The sequence below is a fragment of the Protopterus annectens genome, chromosome 1.part1 (assembly GCF_019279795.1).
Source record: "Protopterus annectens isolate FY-2018-M chromosome 1.part1, PAN1.0, whole genome shotgun sequence".
Lineage (NCBI taxonomy): Eukaryota > Metazoa > Chordata > Ceratodontiformes > Protopteridae > Protopterus > Protopterus annectens.
In genome coordinates, this window is record NC_056726.1 from 177,322,032 (window position 1) to 177,349,677 (window position 27,646).

A 27,646-nucleotide genomic window follows, 5' to 3' on the forward strand; every position below is an offset into this window, starting at 1 on the left:
GTCATTTGACCTGTTCCTCGCCTGTACAGCCTATTATTCCAGCTACTGTATTTGTTTGTCTGTGCACATTCATATTATTTATGTCAATAAATGGAGTGCATGTGTTACAGAGAATGTACTTCAAAATATTGTTGTCTGCATGTGCATATGCATATATACCTATTACGTCCTAGCTGACCTACATGGGGTAGTCCATTGGAACCAGCGCAACCAACCCTGGCACTCCTGGATCCATAATCGCATAGCCATAGTTCCTCCACCCTACCCGTGTTGAGTTTCCACACATAACAGCCATTATCCACCTGATATCGCAGCCATGACACACCTTTACACATTACCCTCTCCAAAGCGTTTGGGGCCCTACACACATTTTGTACTGCCTCATGTATTCACAGTGTCTCCCGCCATTTATATTTGCACATACGTGCCTATCCTGGTGCTATGGGTTATGGCCATTTGCGGTTTACAAGTACACTGGTCACAACATGAACTACATTCTGTCTGTGTGTAATGTAGACATAGCAGTTCAACGATGTTATGCCCACTGGTAGAACCCTGCCTCTGGTGTGAATAGCAGTGCTCTGCTCACTCTTGGGCAGCTTTATCTGACATACGCTCCAAGCACTATATAATACCTTAGTTGCTCTAGATTCCCTTAACAACCCTTGTGTATGCTTTATACTTACGGCGTTCATTCTTCAAATATATATATATATATATATATGTATATGTAGATATATATATATATATATATATATATATATATATATATATTTCATGTCTGTGGATACATATCTATACACACACACACACACACACACATATATATATATATATATATATATATATACATATATGATATGTGCATGTGTGTGTGTGTGTGTGTGTGTGTATGTATATATATATATATATATATATATATATATATATATATATATGCATATAAGTTACATCTGTACATAAAAACATACATTTGCTATGCTGAGAGCTGCTTACATCCGCGCAGACTCACTGACATATGCTTACTGTGGGTTACATATGTTTACTGCCGCTTCTTTGTGCTTAGGTGTGCCTTATTCATTATGACATAACCACTTTGACTGAAGGAATCCGGTTAATGGTCCCATGCAAAACACACATTCACCTTTACATGTTTAAATGTTGGCTTTACAGCACAGTGACATTCATTCCACAAGAAAATGATATGTGCTATAGTCGGACTTGAACTGGGAATGCCTTTACGTTAGACAGATGCTCTAACCACTACACTATTGGTGTTCTGCTTCATTTATATGTATACCCATGGTTCATAGCTACACTAACACATGCCTCAACGCTTCACTTACACAGCAGGCATCCATTCTCCTGCTGGGAAAACCGCAGTACTACACATACGCTATTCCCTATTCCCTACTTCTCTGGACCCATGCTGCATGTTTACTCATTCCAAGGATATTCAGAACTGCAAAGCTTATAGTCCTGGCACATACGTGTGCCTGATTGTCAGGGTGTTCATGTGGTCATCTGGGTTTAGGCTTGTCCGACTGGAGACCGGAACAGCCCTGTACCCATTCGAAAGTCAGAATTAGCATGTGGACAGAGTTAGTCCCAGTGTTACCATTCTACCTGTATTTACAGATGCAGGGGTTTGGTCACCTCTAACCAGATTATTATGTCGGCACTACATAATACGGGGTGGGGTTCCACTGGTGTTTCCCTTCACATTCGTTACGACTGTTTTATTGTGACCATGTTCAAATACATATATATAAATATATATGTATATGTATGTATATATATATATATATATATATATATATATATATATATATATACATCTGTACATACACAAACATATACACCTACATGCCTATTTACATTTCCCATACAGTTGAATGTCTGCCATGCATCCCCGCTGGCTTTACCTCCCTATACCCGACAGACATTATTCTGGCCATCACATAAAATTAGCGGCCCTTGCATGGCTTGGACCCAGAAATAGACACACATTAGTCACTGGTTTGACCAGTACACCATCCGTGGTACATTCCGCATGGATGGCAGTTAGGATATATGACTTCACTACAGGTATTCAACAGTATTGGCAACAAATGTGACAGTTGGTTGGTGTACATATGTGTACGGACCATCTCAACCACTCAGGGACTAATTTCAACAGTAACAGGGACAAGGCAAGGACAATCATGGACACTTTTACAATATTAGTACTATTAAGTTGAAACGTGTTGACAGATTCAGAGCATATGTATTAATACTTATTTTCTGAAGTTAAAAAGTCTATTACTCTTAATTATTGTCATTATTCATTCAGTGTCTTTCAACACCTTTCCTCCAAAATTCACTGGTTTTAGGGAGGATTAAGAGGCTGGCTAGTTATTGTGCGAATGCTCTGACCATTGGTAGGGTTGCCACATTTTCATATGGCCAGGATGGGATATATTCGGGACACACCAGATTTTTCAGGCCAACACATACCCACAGTCAGTACAGGGTTTAGAACTTTACTTATTTTCCTAGATGAGAGATTATTCATGTAGCAGTTTTGTTGCTCATTCTGTTTCTTGTAAGATTTAAGTATTTTACATACAGAAATAACTGTTTTAGGCAACTGTTACATGAGATATTGTACATAATTATTTCCTAGAATCACAGGACATTTGCCATTGTATCATTCTTGGTCAGGACACACCTGCCCAAACAGGGACTGTCCCTCACAAAGTGGGACAGGAGGTACCCTGCTTACGTCAGCGCCTTAATCACCCTATATCCGACTGCCACTATGCGAATGTGTAAAGTATATATTCTTGATAATTCATGTGGGGAGCTGTGCATCACGGTCTGGTGTTTAACCCAGGGTAGTAGGTTCTGCATTTCTGGCTGAGGCTGAGCATTCTTGTGAACTACTACTGCACATACAACTTGTGTCCAGATGTCTGCAGGACTGGACATCATGTCGTGATACCAAGTCTGATGTTTACACAGGATACTTATCCCATGAGGGATATCCAAAAACTGAGCAAGACAATAACCTTCGATCTTTTTGGATTTACGAAAATGTGATAGGGTTTTACATGCAAGGAATACATAGTTTGCACTCCTGACACTGCCTAGGCTGAGACTGCCTACTAGGTATGAGTAGTGGTCACTATGAGCAGATATGGATGCGCCAAGCTAGCAGCCCGAGTATGGCTGTATTTGGTGGACGTTCAGGAATGGGAGGTTGTGTGCAGTAGAGGGGATGATGGGTATTCAATTATGCATCCAGGTGTGTTGTAGTTGAATGGCTCAGTTCAGTCCAGACCATTATGTGGGTATGTGCAGGTGACATTTCTGTACATGTGTATCACACATTTTAATATTCATATGTTTGTGTGATTGTGTTCTACAGTATGGCCTGTCAGGTTGTATTGCGGATGTGAATGTTTGTTCTTTGTGTTTCTTTCTTATTCACCCACTGCTCCCTCATACACCTCAGTTCACCTATTGTGCATCCAACACAGTCTCCCCTTTGCGAATTATTACATTTCCCGTCCCCCCCACACCTATATTCCACACACTCCATCCATCCCTTCTCTGGTTGATGGCCCATGGCATGGTCAAGGGAACACATTGGATACACTACATATCTCTGGTACCTGTATAGTTGTGAGGACTACCCTAGCATTTTTCACCTTCCACATGCTGTACATCACGCACATAGGTACACGCAAATACTTATCTTTCATGACATGGTAGGTAGACCCGGGTAATACCCATTCATCTTCCTGACAAGGACGCCTTGGACTGCAAATGGCCACATTTTGGCCGAATGCTCTGACTATTGGTAGGGTTGCCACCTTTTCATATGGCCAGGATGGGATATATTCAGGACACACATCCCCACGGACAGTACAACGGATAGTACTTTTGTTTTATGCCTAAATGTAAGCTTATTGTTGTAGCAGTTTAGATGCTTCTTCTGTTTCGTTTACTTGCTTATTCTATTTCTTGCAACATGTAGGTATGTTACATATGGAGATAACTATTGTATGTGACTATTACATGAGATATGAGACATAATTATGTCATACAGTCGCAGGATATTTTACATTTATAATGGTTTTGGTATGGACACAACTGCCCAGATGGGAGCTGTCCCTCACAATGTGGGACAGGTGGCAACCCTGACCATTGGGCTAGACTTAGCTATTGGCGGCATGCTAACATGATGCGTTTCACTTCCACTTGGTATAACTATCAACAGTGCATTAGAATATGGGCACGGGGTTTTAAATGTCATTTGTTCGAGGGATGGGGACTCAATATTCAGCTACGTGCATTTGTGTTTGCTTCTTATTTTTGTGTTTGCAAGAACTGTCTTGCATGCTTTGCATATGTTTCAGTATCTACGGACACTGACAGGTGTGATTACTATTGGAGGCAGGCTGTAATATTCAGCATTTTAGGTTGCACGTAAACAGCCGACATGACCACGCCTCCGTGTGGTGCTTCGACATGCCCCATGCACTCGCGCACGTTTCCTATGCACGTGGATGTGGTGGCAGCGCACCTTTATTAATATGCATATGGCGCTACTGCGCCATCTCTACACTGCACAGTCGGCGCAAGCCTAACACCATCCTTGCACCGAGCTCCATGAATCCCGGGGAGTATCTTTAAGGTATTATTTACACAGTAACTTCCTTCATAAATGTTGAGGAAGTTAACCACTTGGAAAGCATGTGTGAACAGATGAAAAGCATACTTGCCTTCTTGTCATACTTCGCTATCCTTGGTGTTTCTGTGTAGCTGTCCTTTCTTAGATCCTCTTCAATCTGAAAAACAAAGTGAAAGTCTCATGCAGAGGGTCAAAGCACATTAGAATGTATCCTTAATAAGGCTTAGTAACTATAACATACAATGAGGCTTTCACTTTATAAATAGATATCACTACAAGTGTAAAAAGTAAAGAAGAATACTGTTTTTCTTCAGCAAACTCACACTTTTATATAGTGATACTTATCAGTAAGCTACCATGCAATGCCAAAAATCAGTGCCTGTGACCTTAGCATCTAGAATGTTTATTAGTTTTTAACAGTATAATACTTGTACAACAATAGATAGATCTTGCTATTTCAGTGATTAGCAAACTACATTTTGCCTTTCAGGTCATAGCTAGTTGTAGTTTTGCTAATCAGACATTCTGCATTTTGGACATTTAATGCATTCCACTCATAGGTTCATAGTTAAGTACTAGGCTAGCTGCCCTTGTGGGATATTTTAAGTCTAGCAAATTTCCCCTTTGGTGGCTAAATTAACCAATCTCATTTGGTGTTAAATTGTCCTTACCCATCCCTGGTCAATAATTATATATTACTCCTAGTGAGAATAACTGGGATAATACCATAGATAATTTGAGGGGACCCATGCATGGGATTATTTATTTATTTATTTATTTACATTTGTTTACCGGGAAAGTCTGACTGGGCCAGAAGCCCATTTTCAACAGAGGCCTGGGGAGAAAAGCTCCACAGAAATATATGCAGTATATAATAATTATATAGTACAATAGTATACATACAGTAAGATGCAGAAAACACCTTTTCTAGTTAGTCTGTACAAAGCAGTATTCAATACAGTTTTCTAGTAGATACAGGTTTAAAAAGACAAACACAAGTATTTCAGTGAAGATCACTGTGAGAAAAAATAAAGTTAGTAGTGTGTAAATATAGATAATAGATATGACCAAATGAGATTTCCTTTATATATATTTATTTCTGAGTAGTAATAAACACTGAGGAGAGGGAAAAATGAGGTAAGGAGTGGACAGTGTGTTCAGAGAGTTATAGTTATCTTGTCAGTCAGGTTTGGTGCAGTTCTTGGATAGATGTTCAAATAATAGTTGTTTAAAACTGGTAGATTCAGGTGTGTTTTGCAGGGTGTGGGGTAGAGAGTTCCATAATTTGGCTATTTGATTTAAGAATAGGACTTTACTGTGAGTGTTGTTAGCTTTGTTTACTGTGTGAATGTTTCTGTCTGCAGATCTTAGACTTCATAGGCATGAGTAGGGAACAAGTTCCTTGGGGGATGGACAACTGTCAGGAAGGAAGATGATATTGTGTGTGAATTTCAGTTGGTAGAGATGAAGAAGATTAGGTAGCTCAAGCCAATTTAATTTATGTAGAGCAATACAATGGTGGATTTGGTGGGGAAGGTTGGCTAAAATGGGCTATTTTGTTGTAGTAAGTTTCCAGTTTGGTTAAGGCTGATTTTTTTTAAGTTGGTAAAGATGGGGATATCATATAGGAGTGTAGAGAGAAGGAAGGATCTGGATATGGCTAGTTTGGTATTGTCAGTGAGGAATGGCTTGCTTATGTACAGTGAGCCAAGTCTGATGTAAACCTTCTTAATTGTGGTGGCTATGTGATGGTCATATCTGAGTTTGCTGTCAATTGTCATTCCAAGGAGTTTTGTATGCTCAACTGATTGGATGACTGTGTTGTTTGCTGAGAGAATGGTGAAAGGAGAGGTTGTCGGTGATTTCTGCTACTGGTAAATAGCATTAACTGTGCCTTTTTGGGGTTGATGATTAGTTGTGATTTACTTAGATATTTTTCTATATCTGTAAAAGCTTGTTGGGCTACTATTTGAAGGTCTGGTAAGGTATCCGCTGAGCAGTCCACATAATGAACTACTTTAGCATGTGTTGTGGATGAGGCTAGATCATTAGTGAAGATGATGAAAAGAAGGGGTCCTAGTATTGGCCCTTGGGGGACTCCAACCGAGACAGGCAGGAGTGGTGAGAGTTTGGATTTCCATCATACTGTTGTTGTCTGTCAGAAAGATAGCTTAGGAACCAGGAGAGGGAAGTCTTTGATATGTTTAGTGAGGCAAGAGTACTAAGGAGTTTCTGATAGGAGACAGTATTGAACGCTTTTGACATGTCTAAGAAGATTGATGCTACTTGCTGGTTTGAATTTCTCAGCTGGTTGATGGTGTTAGCGAAATTAATTAGGGCTGTGGTGGCGCTGTGTTTTGATCTGAAAGCATGTTGGGAGGGGGAGATAAGGTTGTGAGATAACAGGTATTACAGTAATTGAGTGTGGATACATTTTCCAGAATTTTGACACAGGGGAAAGGATGGCTATGGCTCTGTAATTGTTTAATTTTGTTGATGTTCCTCCTTTACATAGAGGGGTGATGTAGGAAATTTTCCATAATTTTGGGGCATATTGTTCTGCTATAGACCTATTTACCAGAATCGAGATAGGCAGAGCTATGGTATCAGCTGACAGTTTGAGGTACTCATTGGGGAGTTGGTCAGCTGCTAAGGAAGAAGGTTTCATTTTTTTCAGCACTGTTCTTATGGTGTTAGTTGGGACAGGTTTGAGGTAAAAAAAGTTGTTGTTAGTTTCCACATTAGGTGGAAGAGAAAGAGGGGTGGAACTATTCCCTGTAACTAAAGAGAGGATTGTGTTTATAAAGTAGGTGTTGATTTGTGAGGCAACCATGCTTTGGTTATTGGTTGTTGGTTCTGGGGTTGTAGCTTTACCTGGGTGGAGGACCGAGTTAATTGCTTGCCAGAACTTTTTGGGATTGTTTTCATATTTGTTTTGCATAGTTGTATAATATACATATATTTTTTGTCTAGTTTGAGTTGTTTTTTGTTTGATTGCAGAGCTGCTGGTATGCTAGCAGAATTTATTGTCTTTTGTTTTTTGGTATTGATACCAGGTTTTATCCCTTAGTTTTTGAAGTTTAATGGTTTCTTTTGATATCCAGGGCAATCTCTTATTTTTAACATGACATGTACGAGTTGGTGCTAAGCTGTTAAGAATAGCTAGAAATGTGTCATTGAAGTAAGTTATGGCCTGGTCAAGTTGGAGATGATGGAGTGGTGTCCAGTTGCATTTATTGAGCATGTCTACAAATGCTTCATTGGAGAAGTTTTTGGTATTTCATATGATTTCGTAAACTATGGTTCTGGGTGAGTTGAGCTGATGACGAATTAAGTAGGTAGGTCTATGGTCACTTAAATTATTTGGAAGCCATCCAGAGAGATAGCTGTGGGGGGTACTGTTAATAAGTGACCAGTCTAAGACAGATTCCCTTTTGCTATGTTTATCTATTTGAGTGGGAAATTGGATTGTTTGGGAGAAACCATGTAGATTTATGAAGGTAGAGGGGTTATCACCAGTGCACGTGTTCCAGTCTAAGTTGAAGTGGCCTATAATAATGATTTCACGGGTGTAGGTTGAGGCTGTCCAGGCTATGAGTTCCTCAATGGCAGTGGGAGTATTATTGGAAGGTATGTAAGTGGCTATTATGGTAATATTTTTCTTAGGGTTGATTCTGAGCCGTGTTACTAGAATTTTAAAGTTGTTATCATAAGGGTATTTGATGGGTAGTTAGTCTATACTTAGGTTATCATTGTAGAAGATTGCAACCCCACTACCCTTCTTCCTGATCCTGTCTAACATGTGTATGCTATAACCTTGTGGGAGTATGTCTTGGTCTCTTATATGGGGTTGTAGCAAGTTTCTATTGCTATAAGAATGTCTGGTGAGTACTGTGCAATGACTGCACGAAAGTCTGTGATCTTGTTAACTAGGCTTCTAAGATTCATGTTAAGAATGAGAAAGTCTGTAGTTTTAATGACAGGAAAGGGTGGAATGGTAGCCATGATGGTATGTTGTGCAGTATGTGGCCCAGGACTGGAGTGTATATCACCATTACGGAGAATCTGTGGTAATATACATGCATGTTTGTGTGACAATTTGGAGAGTATGTGAAGGTGTTTGCTGAAGTGGTTAGTGGTATTACTGACAACTACATGTTTGAAGTGGAAGTATGCAATAGGTGTGTGACTGTAGAGTTGGGAGGAGATGGCAAGGTAGGAGAGTGAGGAGTGGATGGTATGAGTATAATATAGCATGGGGCTATAGACATGTTGTATCTGTAGGTGACTGTAGGATGTTAGATAGTATGCAGATAGCAGTAGGATATAGAGTGTGGGAAAGAGAAAGAGCATGGTGTATATTCTTTTTAAAATGTAGGTTACCTGGATGGTGTGAGGAAGATATAGGGAAAGACGGGTCTTGGTGTAGTGTGGTGGGAGTAACATGATTAAGGACTGCTGCAATTAAGTTGTGTGAGGAGAGGGAGAAGTGCTACAAATACTGTGATTGGTTAACTGAGGTGTGACTGGTGGATGGAGGCTGATTCTTAATTGGGGGAAGGTAGGGGAGTGACTAGCATCGGTATAAGTCTAGGTGATGCAGGAGTGGGTGGGAATGGGGGTAGGGTATCATAGGATAAAGCATTTAAGAGCTGTCTTTGTCCATTAGGGGATAGTCCTGGGATATATTTTCTGTTTCCCATCCATAGACCTAAGTTGAGCTTGAATATGGACAGAGATGAGCTTTGTTTTACATGGATAAGGATCTTGCTCCAGAACAGCTGTATCCTCTGTGAGATAAACCTGTCCCTCCAAACCCTTCTGTTGGTGCTGTAGAAGAGGTTTAGATCCCTAAACTGAGTGCTTCTGATGCCAGTTGAGTTGCTGATGGGAAGAAAATCCATCAGCACTGGGTTGGAGGATGTCTTTTATGCCAGATATAGGTCATGCTTAATGGTCTGTATGACACAGAGTATTGTGACAGAGTTTTGAGTCTGTCCATATAGGACATATTCACCTTATTATATATGCTTTAGGAATTATTAATAAGAGTATAGTATACTCTTTTAGACTGGCTTTTATAAGATAAGAGATGTTCATGTGACTGAAAGAATTAATAGAACCTTGTAAAGACTATGTAGTCCATCATAAAGGGACAGACTATAACCTATGAATATCTTCTTCTTATTTCTGCTTTTTCCTGGTTAGGGGTCACCACAGTGGATCACCTGTCCACTCATAATTGGCAGTGGAGTTTTACAGTGTCGAGTAGTTACCAGCCTGGTGCCCAACCTTCCACAGAAGGCACACACATGCACACACTCACACCTAGGGCCAATTTAGAGTGCCCAATCCACCTACAGCATGTCTTTGGGAGGAAACTGCAGCACCCGGAGGAAACCCACGTGACCGCAAGGAGGATATGCAGACTCCGCACAGAAGGCACCCCAGCTGAGAATTGAACCGGAGAACCTCTTGCTGTGAGGTGGCAAAGCTAACCGCTGCACCTCCGTGGCCGCCCACTATAACCTCTGAATATATAATCATGAATTACAAGGTGGTGATTTTAAACTTATAAAGCTCTTTAGACTGACTTTTTATTTAGCATTTTGAGTTAAAACACTCCACGATCTCAGATGACTGCCACAGCATCTTTTAATGTCAAATGAAATTACTACAATTTTAGAGACTTGAGTGGTTTCCAGAAAAAAAATAGATGATCTTTTGAATGATATTATGGATTAATTAAATTTATTTATTTAATTTGCTGGCTTGGATAGTTTAACTCATCAGAACTCATATCAGCATAGGTCTGGGGACAAAACCTCCACATACACTGACTAGACAATTCACACAAAATATACACAGTCAACATACCAAGATATGCAAATGTTTACAAAACAAGAAGAAAAATGTAACAGTGCATAGAATAAAACAGCACATGAAATAAATGCTAAGCATGTTAGCTACATTGCTTGATAATTTACACGTGTTAATTTTCGCATGTAAACATATTGCTGAAATGATTGCATTTAAGGGGAAAATAACATTATAAATCAGCCTTCTGGTTGTAGAAACATTGGGTTACACAGCTAATATGTTTAATCACTGGAAACAAGAAGGTTGGGGATGTTTTTAATGGAGCATGGTAGTTTAGATCAGGTTTTGATAAAGCTGTGATACAGTTGTGGGGAAGTGTGAGCCACTGCGCCTGACAATGGAGCAGAGTGTTGCAGTGAAGAGTTTGCTAGTAAACCTAAGAAGACAGGTGGGATTACATCACTGAATGACGTATTAGAATAAAGGTCATCCGTTAGGATGGTAAATGAGTGAGTGGAGGAGTTTCAGGGCAGGGAAAGAAAGAAAGTTTATTTTTGAAGTTTAACTATATGTTGGATACTAAAAGTATCCCAAAGTGGAATCTTTGAAAGTGGCCTTCTGGTATGAGATGTGATGATACACATGTTCAAGTTTTTCACAGAGCGAAGAGCAACGGTTTGTAGTTGTTACATCTGTATAACAGGGTTGGTATAAGGAAGATGATGGCTCTTGTAATTCTGATATGTGATATAAGGAACTGTCAAGCATAGTACAAGAATAGTAGTTTGCAGTAACTGAAATAGTTCTCTGTTAATATGATGGCTGAGCAATATGATGCCTAATAACTTGAAGATGGGAACTATTTCTACAGAGACTGTTATTTACTATTGTAAGAGAGAGATAAAAGGAATGGAAATGTCTTTGATCAGTATAGAACAGCATGAGTTTTGCTTTTTCTCAGTTTAATATAAACTTAGAATGATTGCATGCTGTGAAAGGTTATTTGAAGTCAATTTTTGATAAAAGATGGAATGGGAAGCAGGACATAGTATTGTTAAAATAAAAAAAGTAAAACAAATAGAACTACAATTCATGCAAATAAATTAAATAATTTACCAGTGTCAGTGGCTCAACAAGTAATACATACACCTTTGGCACAAGATGATCATGGCATAACTGTTTATGCGTACATTTTCTAGAATTTTGCATAAAAGAGATAGACTGGTGATTGGTCTAAAAAATTAAAAAGGCTGTAATCATCCCCTCCTTTGTGAATTATGATAATGTAGGATTGTTTCCATGGTTTTGGTACATACTGTTCTTAGGTGGAGCTATTGAAAATATTAATATCATTTAGTTAAATAGCTAGAGGAAATATCTTACATTAAAATACACTAAAAACATTTAACTACTAAATAAAAAATTCAAACTGGAAGAAAATGAACTACAGTGAAAGATTTCTTCAGATCTCACTATTGTTCTACAGTTTGATGAATATAGATTAGCCCCAAGCTGTCTTTACTTATTTATCTTTTCCACTTTTAAAAGCTTGTTAAAGTTTTTCTAAATGTTACCTTTATTTTACTATCAGAATTTATATATTTTTTCATTTTGCCCTAATCCCATCTCAATGGTCTTTGCCATTTCCTTAAAGAAGCTAGTCATTTTGTTTTTGTTTAAAAAATATTGTCCCCTCTTCTGTATTTGTGGTTAAGGTGCCCAACCCATCCTAACTTTACTACAACTTCCATTAAGCATCTCTGGGAAGAAAATTTCCTTCTTGGACTGGCATGCGAAGTTTGTCATCTGTCTAGATGAAGGTACAATATATTGAAGTATATCATATATTGTGATATTAGAAATTTTCTGTTTCTACACTCAGACACAGACAGGATCAACTAAGATTACATTTATACAATTTATTTATTTAATATTTATTTATTTAACATTTGTTTACCGGGAAAGTCCGACTTGGAACAAAGCCAGTTTTCAGTGGAGGCATGTGGGGAAACCCTCCAGACGTATGTCTTTGTGATGTGGGAGGAAACCAGTGTACCCAGAGGAAACCCACACGAACACAAAGAGGACATGCAGACTCCACACAGAAGGTACCTAAGCCAAGAATCAAATGGGAGAACATCTTGCTGTGAGGCAACAATGCAACCACTGCACCAATGTGCCATCCGTACAAGAAAGCTTTACCTGGTAAACCTGGTCCTACTGTGTCAGGACCTTCTTTCATGGCACCAAGGCCTATACGTAGCTTCATCTCTAAGCTATCTGAGGAGAAAACTAGCTGTGTTGTTAAAAAAAACAAAAAAAAAAAAAAACAAAAGCCACATAAATAGTTCCGAATTTCTTCTTCAGCAGTTGAGGTTAGTTAAAAAAAATAATGGAACCACCATTTAAAAGAAAGTTCCAGGTGAAACTAGAGAACGTTTCTCCTTTGTCTGATGCTTCAAAAGGTCAAATGCTGTCTGTTTTCATGACATAATATCAGACAGGTAAGTGTTGGATATGAAGATTTCAATGCCGAATTCCTTATGTTGAGGCAAGGCTCAACCTATGTTGTGTTTGACTTTGACTATGAAAAGTATGAGGTGGTTTTCTATAAGGCCAAGGCCAGGTTTACTGGTATTATTTCCCATTTTTTCTACACACAGAGAATCAGCCCTGTCATTCTCCCAAAAATCTAGGACACCAGATAACTCCTCACTGGTCCTACTTGTTTATGAACCCAGTCCCAAGAATGCTGTTATTGACCAGTTTGATGTCAGAGTAAGTGCCGTATCCCAGACAATTATCATGCCATCAACACCGACCTATGCATCAGCTGTTTTGACTTTAGTGCACCTGGTGCTAAAGTTCCCAATTTTGAGTCTCCTAATATCAGAGGCAGCTTCAGGATCAATTCTCTGACTCTGAAATTCAGTGCCAACATCAACCCCAGCCACCAGAGACAATGTTGGAGCCACTGGAACCAATGCAAGATTGTTTAAGACACCTTCTGATGAACCTATGTTTGGACAGATTTTAGAGCTAGAGTTCAAGGGATGAAGTTGCCCAACAACCCTATATTTGTCCCATAGAGAATGCTTTAGAAGGCTTTCAGGTTTATACTTAAGACCTCTGGGGTGATCCATCCATTTTTGGATATTTGAAAGTAGCCACTGATTCAACATAGGAAAATCCTGATTTTGTAGCTGTTATACCAAAACATGGATGGTGTCCTATAACCTCTCAGACACTGGAGTCTCCAGTCAGAGACCTTTAAGACAGATACCTTGCTTTCAGCAGCTACTCTCAAGAGGATTCCCAAACTGGTCTTACATTTGCTAAATAAGAAATTCATAACAGTGAACCACCTAGAGAAATGTATGTATGCATCTTTCACTTTTCCAGTGAAGATACTCAGTCAAAGGAAGTTTACCAGACTATCACCTAGTTACCAGATGAACCTGTAAAGCACATATTACTAAACAGTTAAAAAACGTTTAAGAGATAGCCAACCTTGGGATGTACATTTCTTATAAGAAAATTAAGGGGTTGGCCTGGGTCATGGGATCCCACATAGCTATTTGTTGGTACTCATGGATCCACTTCACCAACTTTGCAAAGGATGTCAAAAAGACTTTTATTAAGTCTCCATTTCATAAATTTTTAAGTAATTACTAGGTAGTGGCACAAGCCCAGTCAATAATATTCAGGATATGACAATATTATATCCTAATTCCCCAGATATGGGATGAAGTAGTATAAGGATAGTGGGTCTTTCGGTGTTCATAGGTTCATAGGTAGATACTAGGCTATTGGCCCTAGGGCCTGTACAAGCCTAGCTGTAAAGATTCCCTTTGTTACACCACCCAAAAAATATTTTCCTGTGCCCCTGTCAAGCAGAGCCACAGAAGTGATCCTCAGGGTGAATTTCCCATTTCCTAAACAGTCGTCAAGATTTTTCTTAAAGAGGGCTAATGCGGTGCTCTGCTTGACATGAATGGGCAGTCTGTTCCAAAGTATGGGGAGTCTCTGGGACAGAAACCTATCCCTCCAGCATGTTTTGCTTATTGTGGTGACAAGGTTTAGGTCCCTGGAGCATGTGGCTTGGAGGGATTGGGATTTCTGTAAGTGTAGCATGTCCAACAGCTATGGGTTTGACATGGCTTTGTATGTTATGCAGAGACTGCCTCTCTGAGTAGGCGATAAGCGAAGGAGTAGATCTGGAGTTTTTTGAGATGGTCTGCATAGGGTATCTGTTTGAGGCTGGTGATCCTCTTCGTGAGGTATTTCTGTGGCCTTTCCAGTTGTTGTAAATGTCTTGTGAGGTACATACCAAATGGGGCATTGTACTCTATAATAGGTCTAATGAGGGATGAGTAGAGAGGAACAATGACCTCCTTTTTTCTGGATGAGAAGCCTTTTGTGATGAGGTGTGCCACGTAGAAGGATTTCCTGACTACTGTGGCGATGTGGTTATCAAAGGCGAGACTACTGTCTACCTAGGTCTCTTGTCACACTTTCAGTGTTAAGTAGACTACCACCTGTGTGTCAGTTCATGGGCATAGGGTTTTTCCCAAAGGGGATGACTATGCATTTTTTGGCATTGAGCTTGAGGCCATGGCTTTGACACCAGACATCTGTCTCAGTGAGGCCCTTTTGTAGAATGTCCACATCATTTGCGGATTCATTAATGGCTCCCAGTTTGCAGTTGTCTGTGAAATTTGTTAGCCATAGGCCCTCTGTGTTGGCCTGAACTTCATAGAAGTAGATGCCAAACAGGAGTGGACCCAGGACTGAACCCTGTGGTACTCCACTTGTCACTGGTCTGGAGTCGGATTTGGAGTCGGCAACTTTCACGGTGTGGGTTCTGTCAATGAGCCAGCTGGCAACCCATAATGTAACATAGGGATTTATGCCCAGTTTAGTGAGTTTATCTATGATTCCAGAGTGGGGGATGGTGTGGAATGCCTTGGCAAGGTCTAGATAGGCTGTGTGAACCACTTTACCCTCATCCACGGCTCTGGTGACTGTTTCAAAGAATTCAGTCAGGTTTAGGAGACATGATCTGCCTTTCATGAACCCAAACTGGGTAGGATCCAGAGTTTGAAGGTTACAGGTACAAGCAAGCAAAATCTGAGGGTAATGATACTCAATGCTAGAAGTCTAAACCTCAAAATGCACTCACTCAAGGCACTCCTTAAAATGGAGAACATCAACATCTGTGCAGTGACAGAGAGCTGGTTCAAGGCTCCAGAGAACACCCCTGTATTAACAGACTATAATTCATACCACACCTTTTGGCCACCTAACCTGGACCGAAACCCTAAAGGTGGAGGCATGTCCATATTCATTAAGGATATCCACACCTCCAGGCTAGTTGCTCAGCATAATGCATCCGAGATTATCCAAATGCAACTAACTCTGGGCAAGACCGCAATCCAAATTGTAACTCGGTACAGATCCCCCACCATGCCCCAGGATTCCCACTCCTCATTTCTTGATGCATTGGAAAATATTAGGGTACAACCTAACACCCTAATAATGGGAGATTTAAACTACCCCGCCATTAACTGGGAAAACTACTCATGTACCAACTCTTTTGCTCAACATTTTCTGAACTTCATAAATTCCAATGCCTTGGATCAACTTATCCACACCCCCACTAGGGGCAGCAATATCCTAGACCTGGTCATTACCAACATGGGCAACCGATGTTCCACACCAGAGGTCAATTCCTCATTGGTCAGATCCGACCACAAGCTAATCACCCTAGACATCCACTTCCCTCCCCCACCCCCGATTAGGGAAACTACTGTAAAAAAAATTCTCCAAAGGCAACTTCACGCTTCTTAAGACAGAAGTGGCAAACTTCACGACACCCATGCAGACGGATAATAGAGGTAAGACTGCTGAATCCTACACAAATGCACTTTATAAGCACTTACACAAGTGCATGGATCATGAAATTCCTAACAGAACCAAGATGCTATCCTCCAAAAAAAGGAAGCCAATCTGGTGGTCCCCTGGCATAAACAAACTCTACAACAGAAGAAAGAAACTGTTGCAAAAAAGAGTAAAATTCCATGGTTGAAAGAACTGCCTGGTCAGCCTCAGTAAGAAGCTGAGATCCCTCATAAAATCCTCCAAAGCTAGTTACAAAAACAAAATCGCCACTGATTCTAAAGGCTCATCCAGACTCTGCTACACTTTGCTGTGAAGGAAAGGTTAGTTTGCTTTTATTTTTTGTATTTTTGTATTACTTTATTGCCTTTCTATATTTTGAATACTGTGGTTTGTTTTCTTTACCTTGTGTTTTACTTGCGTTCTGCTTTAACAGCATATTAAAACTTCAAAAGAGACCACAGCTCTCTCTCTTCTGAGTCTGGCAGAAATTAGAACTGATCAATTAAGGATTCATTCATAAGATAGAAGAGGTCACCTAAGGTTAATCATTTGTTAACTGAGGGGGTGGAGCTAGGAACTAAACCTTCTATTTAAGGGGTAAAATAAAACATTTCAGAGCTTTACCAGAAAGGCTCATCCAGACTCTGCTACACTTTGCTGTGAAGGAAAGGTTAGTTTGTTTTTATTTTTTGTATTTTTGTATTACTTTATTGCCTTTCTATATTTTGAATACTGTGGTTTGTTTTCTTTACCTTGTGTTTTACTTGCATTCTGCTTTAACAGCATATTAAAACTTCAAAAGAGACCACAGCTCTCTCTCTTCTGAGTCAGGCAAAAATCAGAACTGAGTCAGGCAGAAATTAGAACTGATCAATTAAGGATTCATTCATAAGATAGAAGAGGTCACCTAACTGAGGGGGTGGAGCTAGAAACTAAACATTCTATTTAAGGGGTAAAATAAAACATTTCAGAGCTTTACCAGAAAGGCTCATCCAGACTCTGCTACACTTTGCTGTGAAGGAAAGGTTAGTTTGCTTTTTTTTTGTATTTTTGTATTACTTTATTGCCTTTCTATATTTTGAATACTGTGGTTTGTTTTCTTTACCTTGTGTTTTACTTGGGTTCTGCTTTAACAGCATATTAAAACTTCAAAAGAGACCACAGCTCTCTCTCTTCTGAGTCAGGCAGAAATTAGAACGGATCAATTAAGGATTCATTCATAAGATAGAAGAGGTCACCTAAGGTTAATCATTTGTTAACTGAGGGGGTGGAGCTAGGAACTAAACCTTCTATTTAAGGGGTAAAATAAAACATTTCAGAGCTTTACCAGAAAGGTTCATCCAGACTCTGCTACACTTTGCTGTGAAGGAAAGGTTAGTTTGCTTTTATTTTTTGTATTTTTGTATTACTTTATTGCCTTTCTATATTTTGAATACTGTGGTTTGTTTTCTTTACCTTGTGTTTTACTTGCGTTCTGCTTTAACAGCATATTAAAACTTCAAAAGAGAACACAGCTCTCTCTCTTCTGAGTCAGGCAGAATTTTTTTCCCGCCCTCCCACCCAGTTACAGTTGTCTTGTTAAATACCACTGTCTTTCTAGTTGCCTGCCTCTTATGTTAATCTGACCATATATCTCATTTCCTCTCTACTTTCACTGGCTTGTGTGAGTAATCACAAAATCATCATTTTGAAATCCCTCCCCTTCAACTATTTAAATTTATTGGCCATCCTACTGTATTCCATAGTACCAGAATACAAAAGTGACCACCCCTTTCAATCCATCTTGCTGTTTTAAAAATAGTAACTCTCCACTAAACCTTAACTTTTTAAACAAGTAAAACTTAAGTTACCTACTTTCACATCTAACTTCTCTAGTGCACACTGCAGTGTGCATTTTTTTCATCTTACCTTTAAGCATCCCTGTGACTAGCACTTTCTCTAATACCTGCTGGAAAGCACTAGGAAGCCTTAAACTGATACAATCACTCAACTCTCCTTGTTAATAAGGATAAATTAATAGTAGGGACTAAACAGCCTATAATTGCAAAGTACCTTGCTAAGGTAAGGGAAAACAGCTCCTGTACTTTACAAAAAAAACAAAAGCACCAGGCCAGGCATGTCCAAGTGTCAGCTTCTGGTGATTTCTCCTGTCCACCTGGTGAATCTGGGCATACTGGGGCAATGCAGCAATTGCCTCATGTACACAGACAACCCTCTCCTCCTACCACCCAACACTACAACCTGTGAGAGATGCACTTACATAGCCAAAATGGAAGCAAAGCTCTCTCCACCCAAGATTGTGCTAGACAGTCAAGAGGAGAAGGTTAACAACCACACTACGGCTCAAGCAACACATAGCCCTTCTAAACCCACACCACCAACACCCACATATAGCAACACTAAATCCACATATGCAGAGGCCCTTAACTGTAACCTGCCCAAGCAACAAGGACCTCTGAAGCTGAAATGCAAACACCAATCACAACCAAAGTGTCACATAGTTCACAACACCAGTGTGCCACCCAGCAACAGCCCCTAAGGCAAGACAATGTACCTAACAATTTAGTCATAGGTGACTCTATAGTCCGGCACACTGATGTCCCTCTCACCAGGTTGAACAAGGAGAAAATTACAGTCAGCTGCCTGTCGGGTGCCAGGATCCACCACATAACGCATGCACTCAAGTCACTCCACAACAAGTACAAATATGACTCTGTCATTGTCCACGTTGGAGTGAATGACTTGAGACATACCTCCCTGGACTACATGAAAGGAAACATGGAAGAGCTCTCGGATCATGTGGCCCAGGCAGGTATGACCCTAGCCCTGAGTAGTATCCGGCCTTCACCCAGAATGATACCACAATATAAGGACAAAATGATTGACTTCAACAATTGGCTAAACTTCTGGTGTCATTCAAAGGGGATCCAGTATCTGTCTGCCTGGGACAACATGATTGACAGACCACGATGCTTTGCCGAGATGGTCTGCACCTCTCGCCCCTGGGATTCAGGTTACTGGCTAAGCCTCTTGCCACCCCTATAGTGCCTTTTTTAGGCAAAGTTCAAAGGACAAAACCACCTCTGTAACACATACAAGCATGCAAAATCTGAAGGTAATGCTACCCAATGCTAGAAGTCTAAACTTCAAAATGCACTCTCTTGAGGCACTCCTAAAAATGGAGAACATCGATATCTGTGCAGTAACTGAGACCTGGTTCAAGGCTCCGGAGAGCACCCCTGCAATACCAGGTTACAACTCTTACCACACTTTCCGGCCACCAAACCAGGACCGAAGGAGGAGTGTCAATATTCACCAAGGATATTCACACCACCAGGCTAGTTTCCCAACACAATGTGTCTGAAATTCTCCAGGTGCAACTATCACTAGGTAAGACTGCAATCCAAATTGTAGCTTGCTACAGATCCCCCACCATACCCCAAGATTCTCACTACACCTTTCTAAACATAGTGGAAAATATTAAGATAGAACCAAACACCCTAATACTGGGTGATTTTAACTACCCTGCCATTAACTGGGAAAACTACTCATGTACCAACACCTTTGCCGAACGGTTCTTGGAATTCATAAATTCCAATGCCCTGGATCAACTAATCCATAGTTCCACCAGGGGCTCCAATATCCTAGACCTGGTCATTACCAACATGGGAAATCAATGCTCCACACCTATGGTCACCCTCTCGTTAATCAGGTCTGACCATAAGCTAATCACCCTTAACATCCACATTCTACCCCCACCCCCCAGTAAGGAAACCTCCATAAAAAACTTCTCCAAAGCCAACTTCATGCTACTCAAGTCAGAAGTGACAAACGTCATGACACCCATGCAGACGGGAACTGAAAGTTCAACTGCTGAATCCTACACTAAGGCACTGTATGAGCACATCCACTCATGCATGAATCGTGCCATCCCATATAGAACCAAGATGCTCTCATCCAAAAAAGGAAGCCAATCTGGTGGTCCCCTGCCATAAACAAATTTTACAACAAAAGGAAGAAACTGTTGCAGAAAAGAGGAAAATCCCGGGATGCAAAAAAACCCCTTACCAGCCTCAGTAAGAAACTGAGATCCCTCATAAAATCCTCCAAAGCTAGTTATGAAAATAAAATTGCCAAAGATTCCAAAGACAACCACAGGGCATTCTATAACTATGTCAAGAATATAAATGGCAATGCTCAGATCTGCTCTGAGCTAAAACAGAATGGCATTAAATATACTGATCCCAAGGATATTGCCAATATCCTGGCAGATCGATTCAGTGCCAACTCCACCCCCCTCTCACCCCCTAAATGGCCCATCTCAATACCGGAAGATTGCCAAAGTCCGGTAATAATGGCCACACAGGTAAAAAACGCACTATCCAAAGCTAAGAATACAGCATCCATGGGACCAGATGACATCCCAGGCTGTGTACTACATGAACTACAATATGAACTGGCACCTCACCTGAGTGTCATGTTTAATCATAGTCTCACCTCAGGTTTCGTGCCCACTGAGTGGTGCAGAGCTACAGTTATCCCACTCCACAAGGGGGGATCCACCTTGGATCCTGGAAACTACCATCCCATCAGTCTGACAAGCCTTATCTGCAAGGCCATGGAGCATGTTATCATGGAACTTATAAAAAAAGACATTGGCAACCTTCAAACACTGGACCCCACCCAGTCTGGGTTCGTGAAGGGCCGATCTTGTCTCCTGAACCTGACAGACTTCTTCGAATCAGTCTCCAGAGCCATGGACAAGGGTAAGGTGGTCCACACAGCCTATCTAGACCTTGCCAAGGCCTTTGACACCATCCCCCACTCTGGGATCATAGATAAACTTACTAAGCTGGGCATTAATCCCTATGTCACCCAATGGGTTGCTAACTGGCTTACTGATACAACCCACACTGTAAAAGTAGCCGACTCCAAATCCAGCTCCAGACAAGTGACAAGTGGAGTACCTCAGGGTTCAGCCCTGGGACCGCTCTTGTTTGGCATCTACTTCTCTGAAGTACAGGCCATCACTAAGGGACTCTGGCTAACAAAGTTCGTAGATGACTACAAACTGGGAGCCATTATGATGTGGATACTCTACAAAAGGTCCTTACAGAAACAGATGCTTGGTGCCAGAGCCATGGGCTCAAGCTCAATGCCAAGAAATGTATAGTTATCCCCTTTGGGAAAAAACATGTATCTGTGAATTACCATATAGGTGGCAGTACACTAAACACAGAGACTTAGGGACACAGGTGGACAGTGGTCTCATCTTCGATAACCACATTGCCACAACAGTCAGGAAATCCTTCTATGTGGCACACCTCATCACTAAGGGCTTTTCATCCAGAAAAAAGGAGGTCATTGTCCCACTGTACTCATCCCTCATTAGACCCGTTATAGAATACAACTACCTCTCAAGACATCTGCAACAACTGGAAAGGCCGCAGAAATACCTCACTAAAAGAATCACAGGCCTAAAGCAGATGCCCTACGCAGACCACCTTAAAAAACTCCAGCTATACTCTGTCGCATATTGGCTACTCAGAAGCAATCTCTGCTTAACATACAAGGCCATGTCAAACCCAGAGCTGTTGGACATGCTACACCTAAAGAAATCCCAATCCCTCAGAACCACACGCTCCAGGGATCTAAACCTTGTCATCACAATAAACAAAACATGCTGGAGGGATACGTTCCTGACCCAGAGACTCCCCAGACTCTGGAATAGATTGCCCATACATGTCAAGCAGAGTGCCTCTTTGGCCCTCTTCAAAAGGAACCTTGACAATTGGATGGGAGAAAGGAAATTCACCCCAGGGATCACGTCAGTCGCCCTGCTAGACAGGGATCCAGGGAAGTAAATAGTGTGGGAAGAAATAGCCAGGGAATTGTTATGGCTAGGCTTGTACAGGCCCTAGCGCAGATAGCCCAGTACCAACCTATGAACCTATGAACCTATGAACAACCACAAAGCATTCTATAGCTATGTCAAGAATCTCAATGGTAACACTCAGATCTGCTCTGAGTTACAGCACAATGGCACTAAATATACAGAACCAACTGATATTGCCAAAATCCTGGCAGATCGGTTCAGTGCTAGCTTTACCCCCCCTCTCACCCCCTAAAGGGCCCATCTCTATACCGAAATACCTCACAAAGAGGTTTACCGGCTTCAAACATGCCCTACGCAGACCGTCTCAAAAGACTCCAGCTCTACTCCGTCGCATATCACCTACTCAGAGGCAAGCTCTGCCTAACATACAAAGCTATGTCAAACCCAGAGCTGCTGGACATGCTCCACTTAAAGAAATCCCAATCCATCCAAGCTACATGCTCTAGGGACGTAAACCTTGTCACCACAATAAATAGAGCTTGATGGAGGGGTAGATTCTTGTCCCAGAGACTTCCCATACTCTAGAACAAACTACCTAGCTATATCAAACAAAGCTCCTCATTAGCACTCTTCAAGAAAAATCTTGATGATTGGATGAGAGATAGGAAATTCACCCTGGGGATCACTTCTGTGGTTCTGCTCGATAGGGGCACAGGAAAATAATTTTCTTGGGTGGCAAAAGCCAGGGTACCTTTTTGGCTAGGCTTATATAGGCCCTAGGCCCAATAGCCTAGTACCTACCTATGAACCTATAAACCAATGACACCCTCATTTCCTCTTACCTTTCTACTGTTTTCCCAAATCTTCTTCAACAAATTGTCTTCTGCTTTTCTGAACATGTGCCCAAACCCCAGTAATCCATTCACTTCAATCTTTTCTGAAATTAGAGCTACTCTGGCTTCTGCTGTTATGTCCTCATTTCTTCATCTGTCCCACAGTGTGCATCCTACCACCCTTCTCAGGCACGTCATTTCCATCACCTTTAGCTTTCTCATCTGCACTGCCTTTACGGTCCATGTTTCTGTACCATACAGTAGTACTGGTTGCACTACTGTTTTGTACACCTTATTTTATGGCTTCTTTAGCATTCTTCTGTCATACACTATACCTGACACTCTATGCTAGTTGGCTTCAGGCCCTCTGATTCTAGGTTTGATCTCTTCATTCAGACTTCCATTCTCCTCATCCAGTCCTTTCAGATACTTGAAGTTATTAACCTGTTTGACTATTTTCCCTTCTATCTCAATTCTCAACTTCTGATTTCACCAATTTGTTGCTATTACCACTGTCTTATTTGTACTTAGTTTTATCCCATGTGCCTTCAGTTTTGAATTCCATTCCCCTATCCTTTGCTGAAGTTCTTGCGCTGAGTCTGCCTGTAATGCCAAATCATCTGCATAAAGCAACTTTGTTAATCTGTCCCCTCCGACCTGTTTGCTAATGTAATCCATCACCACTATGAACAGCAGTGGGCTCAGAGCTGAACCCTGGTGCACACCCACTGCTACTGGTAACCTCTCTGTGAGATTGAACACTGTTCATACTTGAATCATTGGGTCCTTGTACATAGCTTGTACAAATTCTACCAATGGTTCAGGGACTTCAAACCACCACAATACTGCCCAAATCAGCTTTTTTGGTTCCTTGTCATATGCTTTCTCCAAGTCTAGGAATGCCCACTTGGACTGTTTCCTCATCTCTAGATTCTCCTCAACTATCTGCCTCACTGTAAACAGTGGGTCAGTTGTGCTGCATCCTGATTTGAATCCGAACTGCTCATCTCCCATCTTACTTTCTACTGCTCTGTGTATCCATTTATTAATTACCCTCTCCAGAACTTTTATGCAATGCGGCAGGAGTTTGAGACCTCTGTACTGCCCACAGTTGAGGATGTCCCCTCTGTTCTTGTATACTGGCATGGGTATTTTTATTCTCCAGTGATCTGGGATATGCCTTTCGTTCCACACTGTTATGAGTACTCTCAGGAGCCGTTTCTTTCCTATATCACCCAGCATCTTTATCATATCTGCTGTGACCTCATCTGAGCCTGCTGCTTTCCCTGACTTCATTTTCCTTAATGCTTGTCTTACTTCTTCTAGGGTGGGCTCCTCTTCTTCTTTCATCGTAAGTTGTGTCTAGGCAGTACAGCTTCTGTGGAGTTTTCTTCATTCAGAAGCTGCTGGAAATACTCCTTTCATCTGCCTTTGATGTCTTGTGGACTGGTGAGCAGGTTGTTGCTGACATCCCTTATGAAGGGAATCTATCTTCTTTATCTTTCTGTCTTTGTCTTGTAACCTGATATAGTTTCTTTGTGCCACCTACTGAGTCACTTTCCAAAAGCTGGTAGAGTGCATCTGATGTCCTGTTCTTTGCTATTGCAACTCTATTCTTAGCTTCTTTGTTAGCCAACCAGTATTCCTTCCTAGCCTGGTCCATCTATTCTATCTCACACTTTTTTTCCTGCACTACTTCTTTCTTTTGATGACTTTATGGACTTCTACGTTCCACCACCAGCATTCCTTATGTACCTTACTTCCATACCTGACTTGGCCACATATCTGATCTGCAGTCTTCAAACATGCTGTTTTGAGGCGCTGCCATTTTTCTTCAACTTCACCTATTTCCTCCTCTTCTTGGGGTGATAGAGCCCTGAGTAATTCCTTGAACTGTTTTACATTCTCTCCAGTCAATTTCCAGGTCATCAGCCTGGTCTCTGTTGACCTTAGAGCCTTCCTTGACCATTGCTTGCAGCTGATTGTGGCAATCAATTGTTTATGCCGTTGGCCAACTGTCTCACTGGGGATAAATTTGCAATCACTGATTCTATGCTAGTGCCATTTCCTTACTAGGAGGAAGTTTACCTGAGTTGCATGTTGGCTACTCTTATATGTGATCTTGTGACTGTCTATCTTTCTGAATCATTTGTTGGCTATTATAAAGCCATTTGCCAGACCGAAGTCTAAAATGGACTCTCCTTCTTTATTCCTGTTGCCCCACCCATGTGGACCCAGGCAGTCCTCATATCCTGTTCTGTCTGTCCCAATATGTCCATTCAAGTCGCTCATTATCAACACCAATTCATGTTGTCCTGCTTTATCTAGTATAGCCTGCAACTGCTGTATGAATGCACTCTTTTCCCCACTATCATATATGCTGAGATTATAAATACTGCCTTATCCTTATACTGTAGGCTGACTGCAATTATTCTGTTACTACTTCTGATGATATCCCTCACTGCCTTCTGAAGCCTGTCTCTCACAATTCCCACACCATTTCTAGCTTGTACTCTTCCTGAGTAGTAGACTCTGGATCCCAAGCCAAGTGTCTTTGCTGCACTGCCCTTCCATTTTGTCTCTTGGATACATAGGATGTCCAGCCTCCTCTGTACCATCGTGTCATAAATTTCCAAGCTACATCCTGACAGTGAACCTACATTGAGTGTAGCAATTCTTAGTTCATGTTTGGCAGGTTGATTGGTTTTACACTCAGCTTTTGCTCAACATAGCCATCCCATGTAACCCAGGCTTGGCAACTGGAGACCAGCTGGCCAGTAGCTTATTGACACAGAGCTGTTAGGCTTTATCATAGGTACACACTGGACAATAGGGGCACATATACCCCTCCCACCATTAGCATGGGTCCCTGGCATAGGTTGGAGTAGGCCAGGTGCTCAACCCATTCATCACCAGCAAATACCCCTACCCATTTGGCAACATTAGTCAACATGACCAAATCACCTAGAGCCATATTCTATACCATCAAGTGGCTAGACCTGCCACGGCACTCAGACTGCGATCCAGTTTCTCCTATCTTGAGGATACTGTGCACCACAGTAGATACCCAAATCTGTTGGTCTGTACAACTCTTCTCCCTATAGGGCCCTATGTACAATCTGTGTTGCTGCCCACAGCCCCATTCATTGGTGATTTTGAGATAGAAACAAAAAAAAAAAACACCTCTCTGTACACCTGTTTACAACTTACAGCATACTATATGTTTTAACATTAGTTACAATGTATTATAATGTATAACTCCAGCAATTATTACCACAGAATCCATATATTTCCATCCCAAGTATGCTTTGAAGTACACCCACAACTTTTTCTTCTTTCGGCTTTTCCCAGTTAGGGGTCACCACAGCGGATCATCTGTCCGCACATGATTGGCAGTGGAGTTTTATGGTGTTGAGTTGCCAGCCCAGCGCCCAACCTTCCACAGAAGGCACACACACACTCACACCTAGGGCCAATTTAGAGTGTCCAATCCACCTACAGCATGTCTTTGGGATGTGGGAGGAAACCGGAGCACCTGGAGGAAACCCATGTGACCACAGGGAGGACATGCAGACTCCGCACAGAAGGCACCCCAGCCGAGGATCAAACCGGAAAACCTCTTGCTGTGAGGCGACAACGCTAACTGCTGTACCACCGTGGCCGCCCCACCCACAACATATTACTCTAATGCTGAAAAAGTACATAATAACTCAGTACATGCATCACACCTCATTAGCATTCCACTAGGTATCTAGATGGCACAATGCATGAATCACCCAGCTCTGTGCTTTATGTTAACTGATTTCCTGCTTCTTCCCTCAAAGATATTGCCTTACCATCCTCTTCAACATCATCTCTGGTTCTTTTATGCACTTAAAACAAAGAATTTATTCACAATGAGTATGTCTCTGCACCTAGATGCATTTCTCATGGGACAGCACAGTGGTGCAGCTATAGCACTGTTGCCTCACAGCAAGAGGCTCTTCCATTCAATTCTCAGCTGGAGTGCCTTCTATGGGGAGTCTGCATGTCCTCCCTGGATTCATGTGGGTTTTCTCCGGGTGCTCCGGTTTTCTCCTACGTTATAAAGACATATGTCTGGAGTGTTTCTCCCCAGGCCTCTGCTGAAAATTGGCTTCATTCCAAGTCAGACTTTCCTGGTAAACCAGTGATAAATAAAATACTGAGAAACTTGAACAGTGGCTTCTGGAATGAAAACAGCCCCTAACTTGTACGTGAATATTCATGCATCCTTCACATATCAGATCATCACACATGTTGTTTCTTTTTGGTGCTCAGATAGCTCATGAAGATGTATATGTGGGATGATGGTCAGTTGTCATTTTGAGTTCAGCACCTGCCTAATATCTAAAGAAGAACTGTTATTCTAAATGGTCATGCACTGATGTGTGCTGTGCTGCAAACGTGAGATGAAAAAACAGAGCAATACACTGATATCACTTCAGTAAACATACTCATTGAGTGGCTTTTGTAAAATGTCTCCATATATTCTATTTGCCTTTACTCATATAGCCTGGAATGTAACTAAAAAGGTCTGCAGTAGATCAAGTAACTTGC

At 41.2% G+C, this 27,646-nt stretch overlaps 1 protein-coding gene across 1 annotated transcript in view; it reads right to left on the reverse strand.

Moving 5' to 3' along the window:
- Positions 1 to 27,646, reverse strand: part of LOC122804231 (heat-stable enterotoxin receptor-like) — a 1,796,602-nt gene that overhangs the window by 871,243 nt on the left and 897,713 nt on the right. Inside the window, exon 11 of the mRNA XM_044073980.1 lies at positions 4,770 to 4,835. Within this exon, the coding sequence (XP_043929915.1) occupies positions 4,770 to 4,835 (66 nt within the window). The remainder of the gene's footprint in view (positions 1 to 4,769; positions 4,836 to 27,646) is intronic.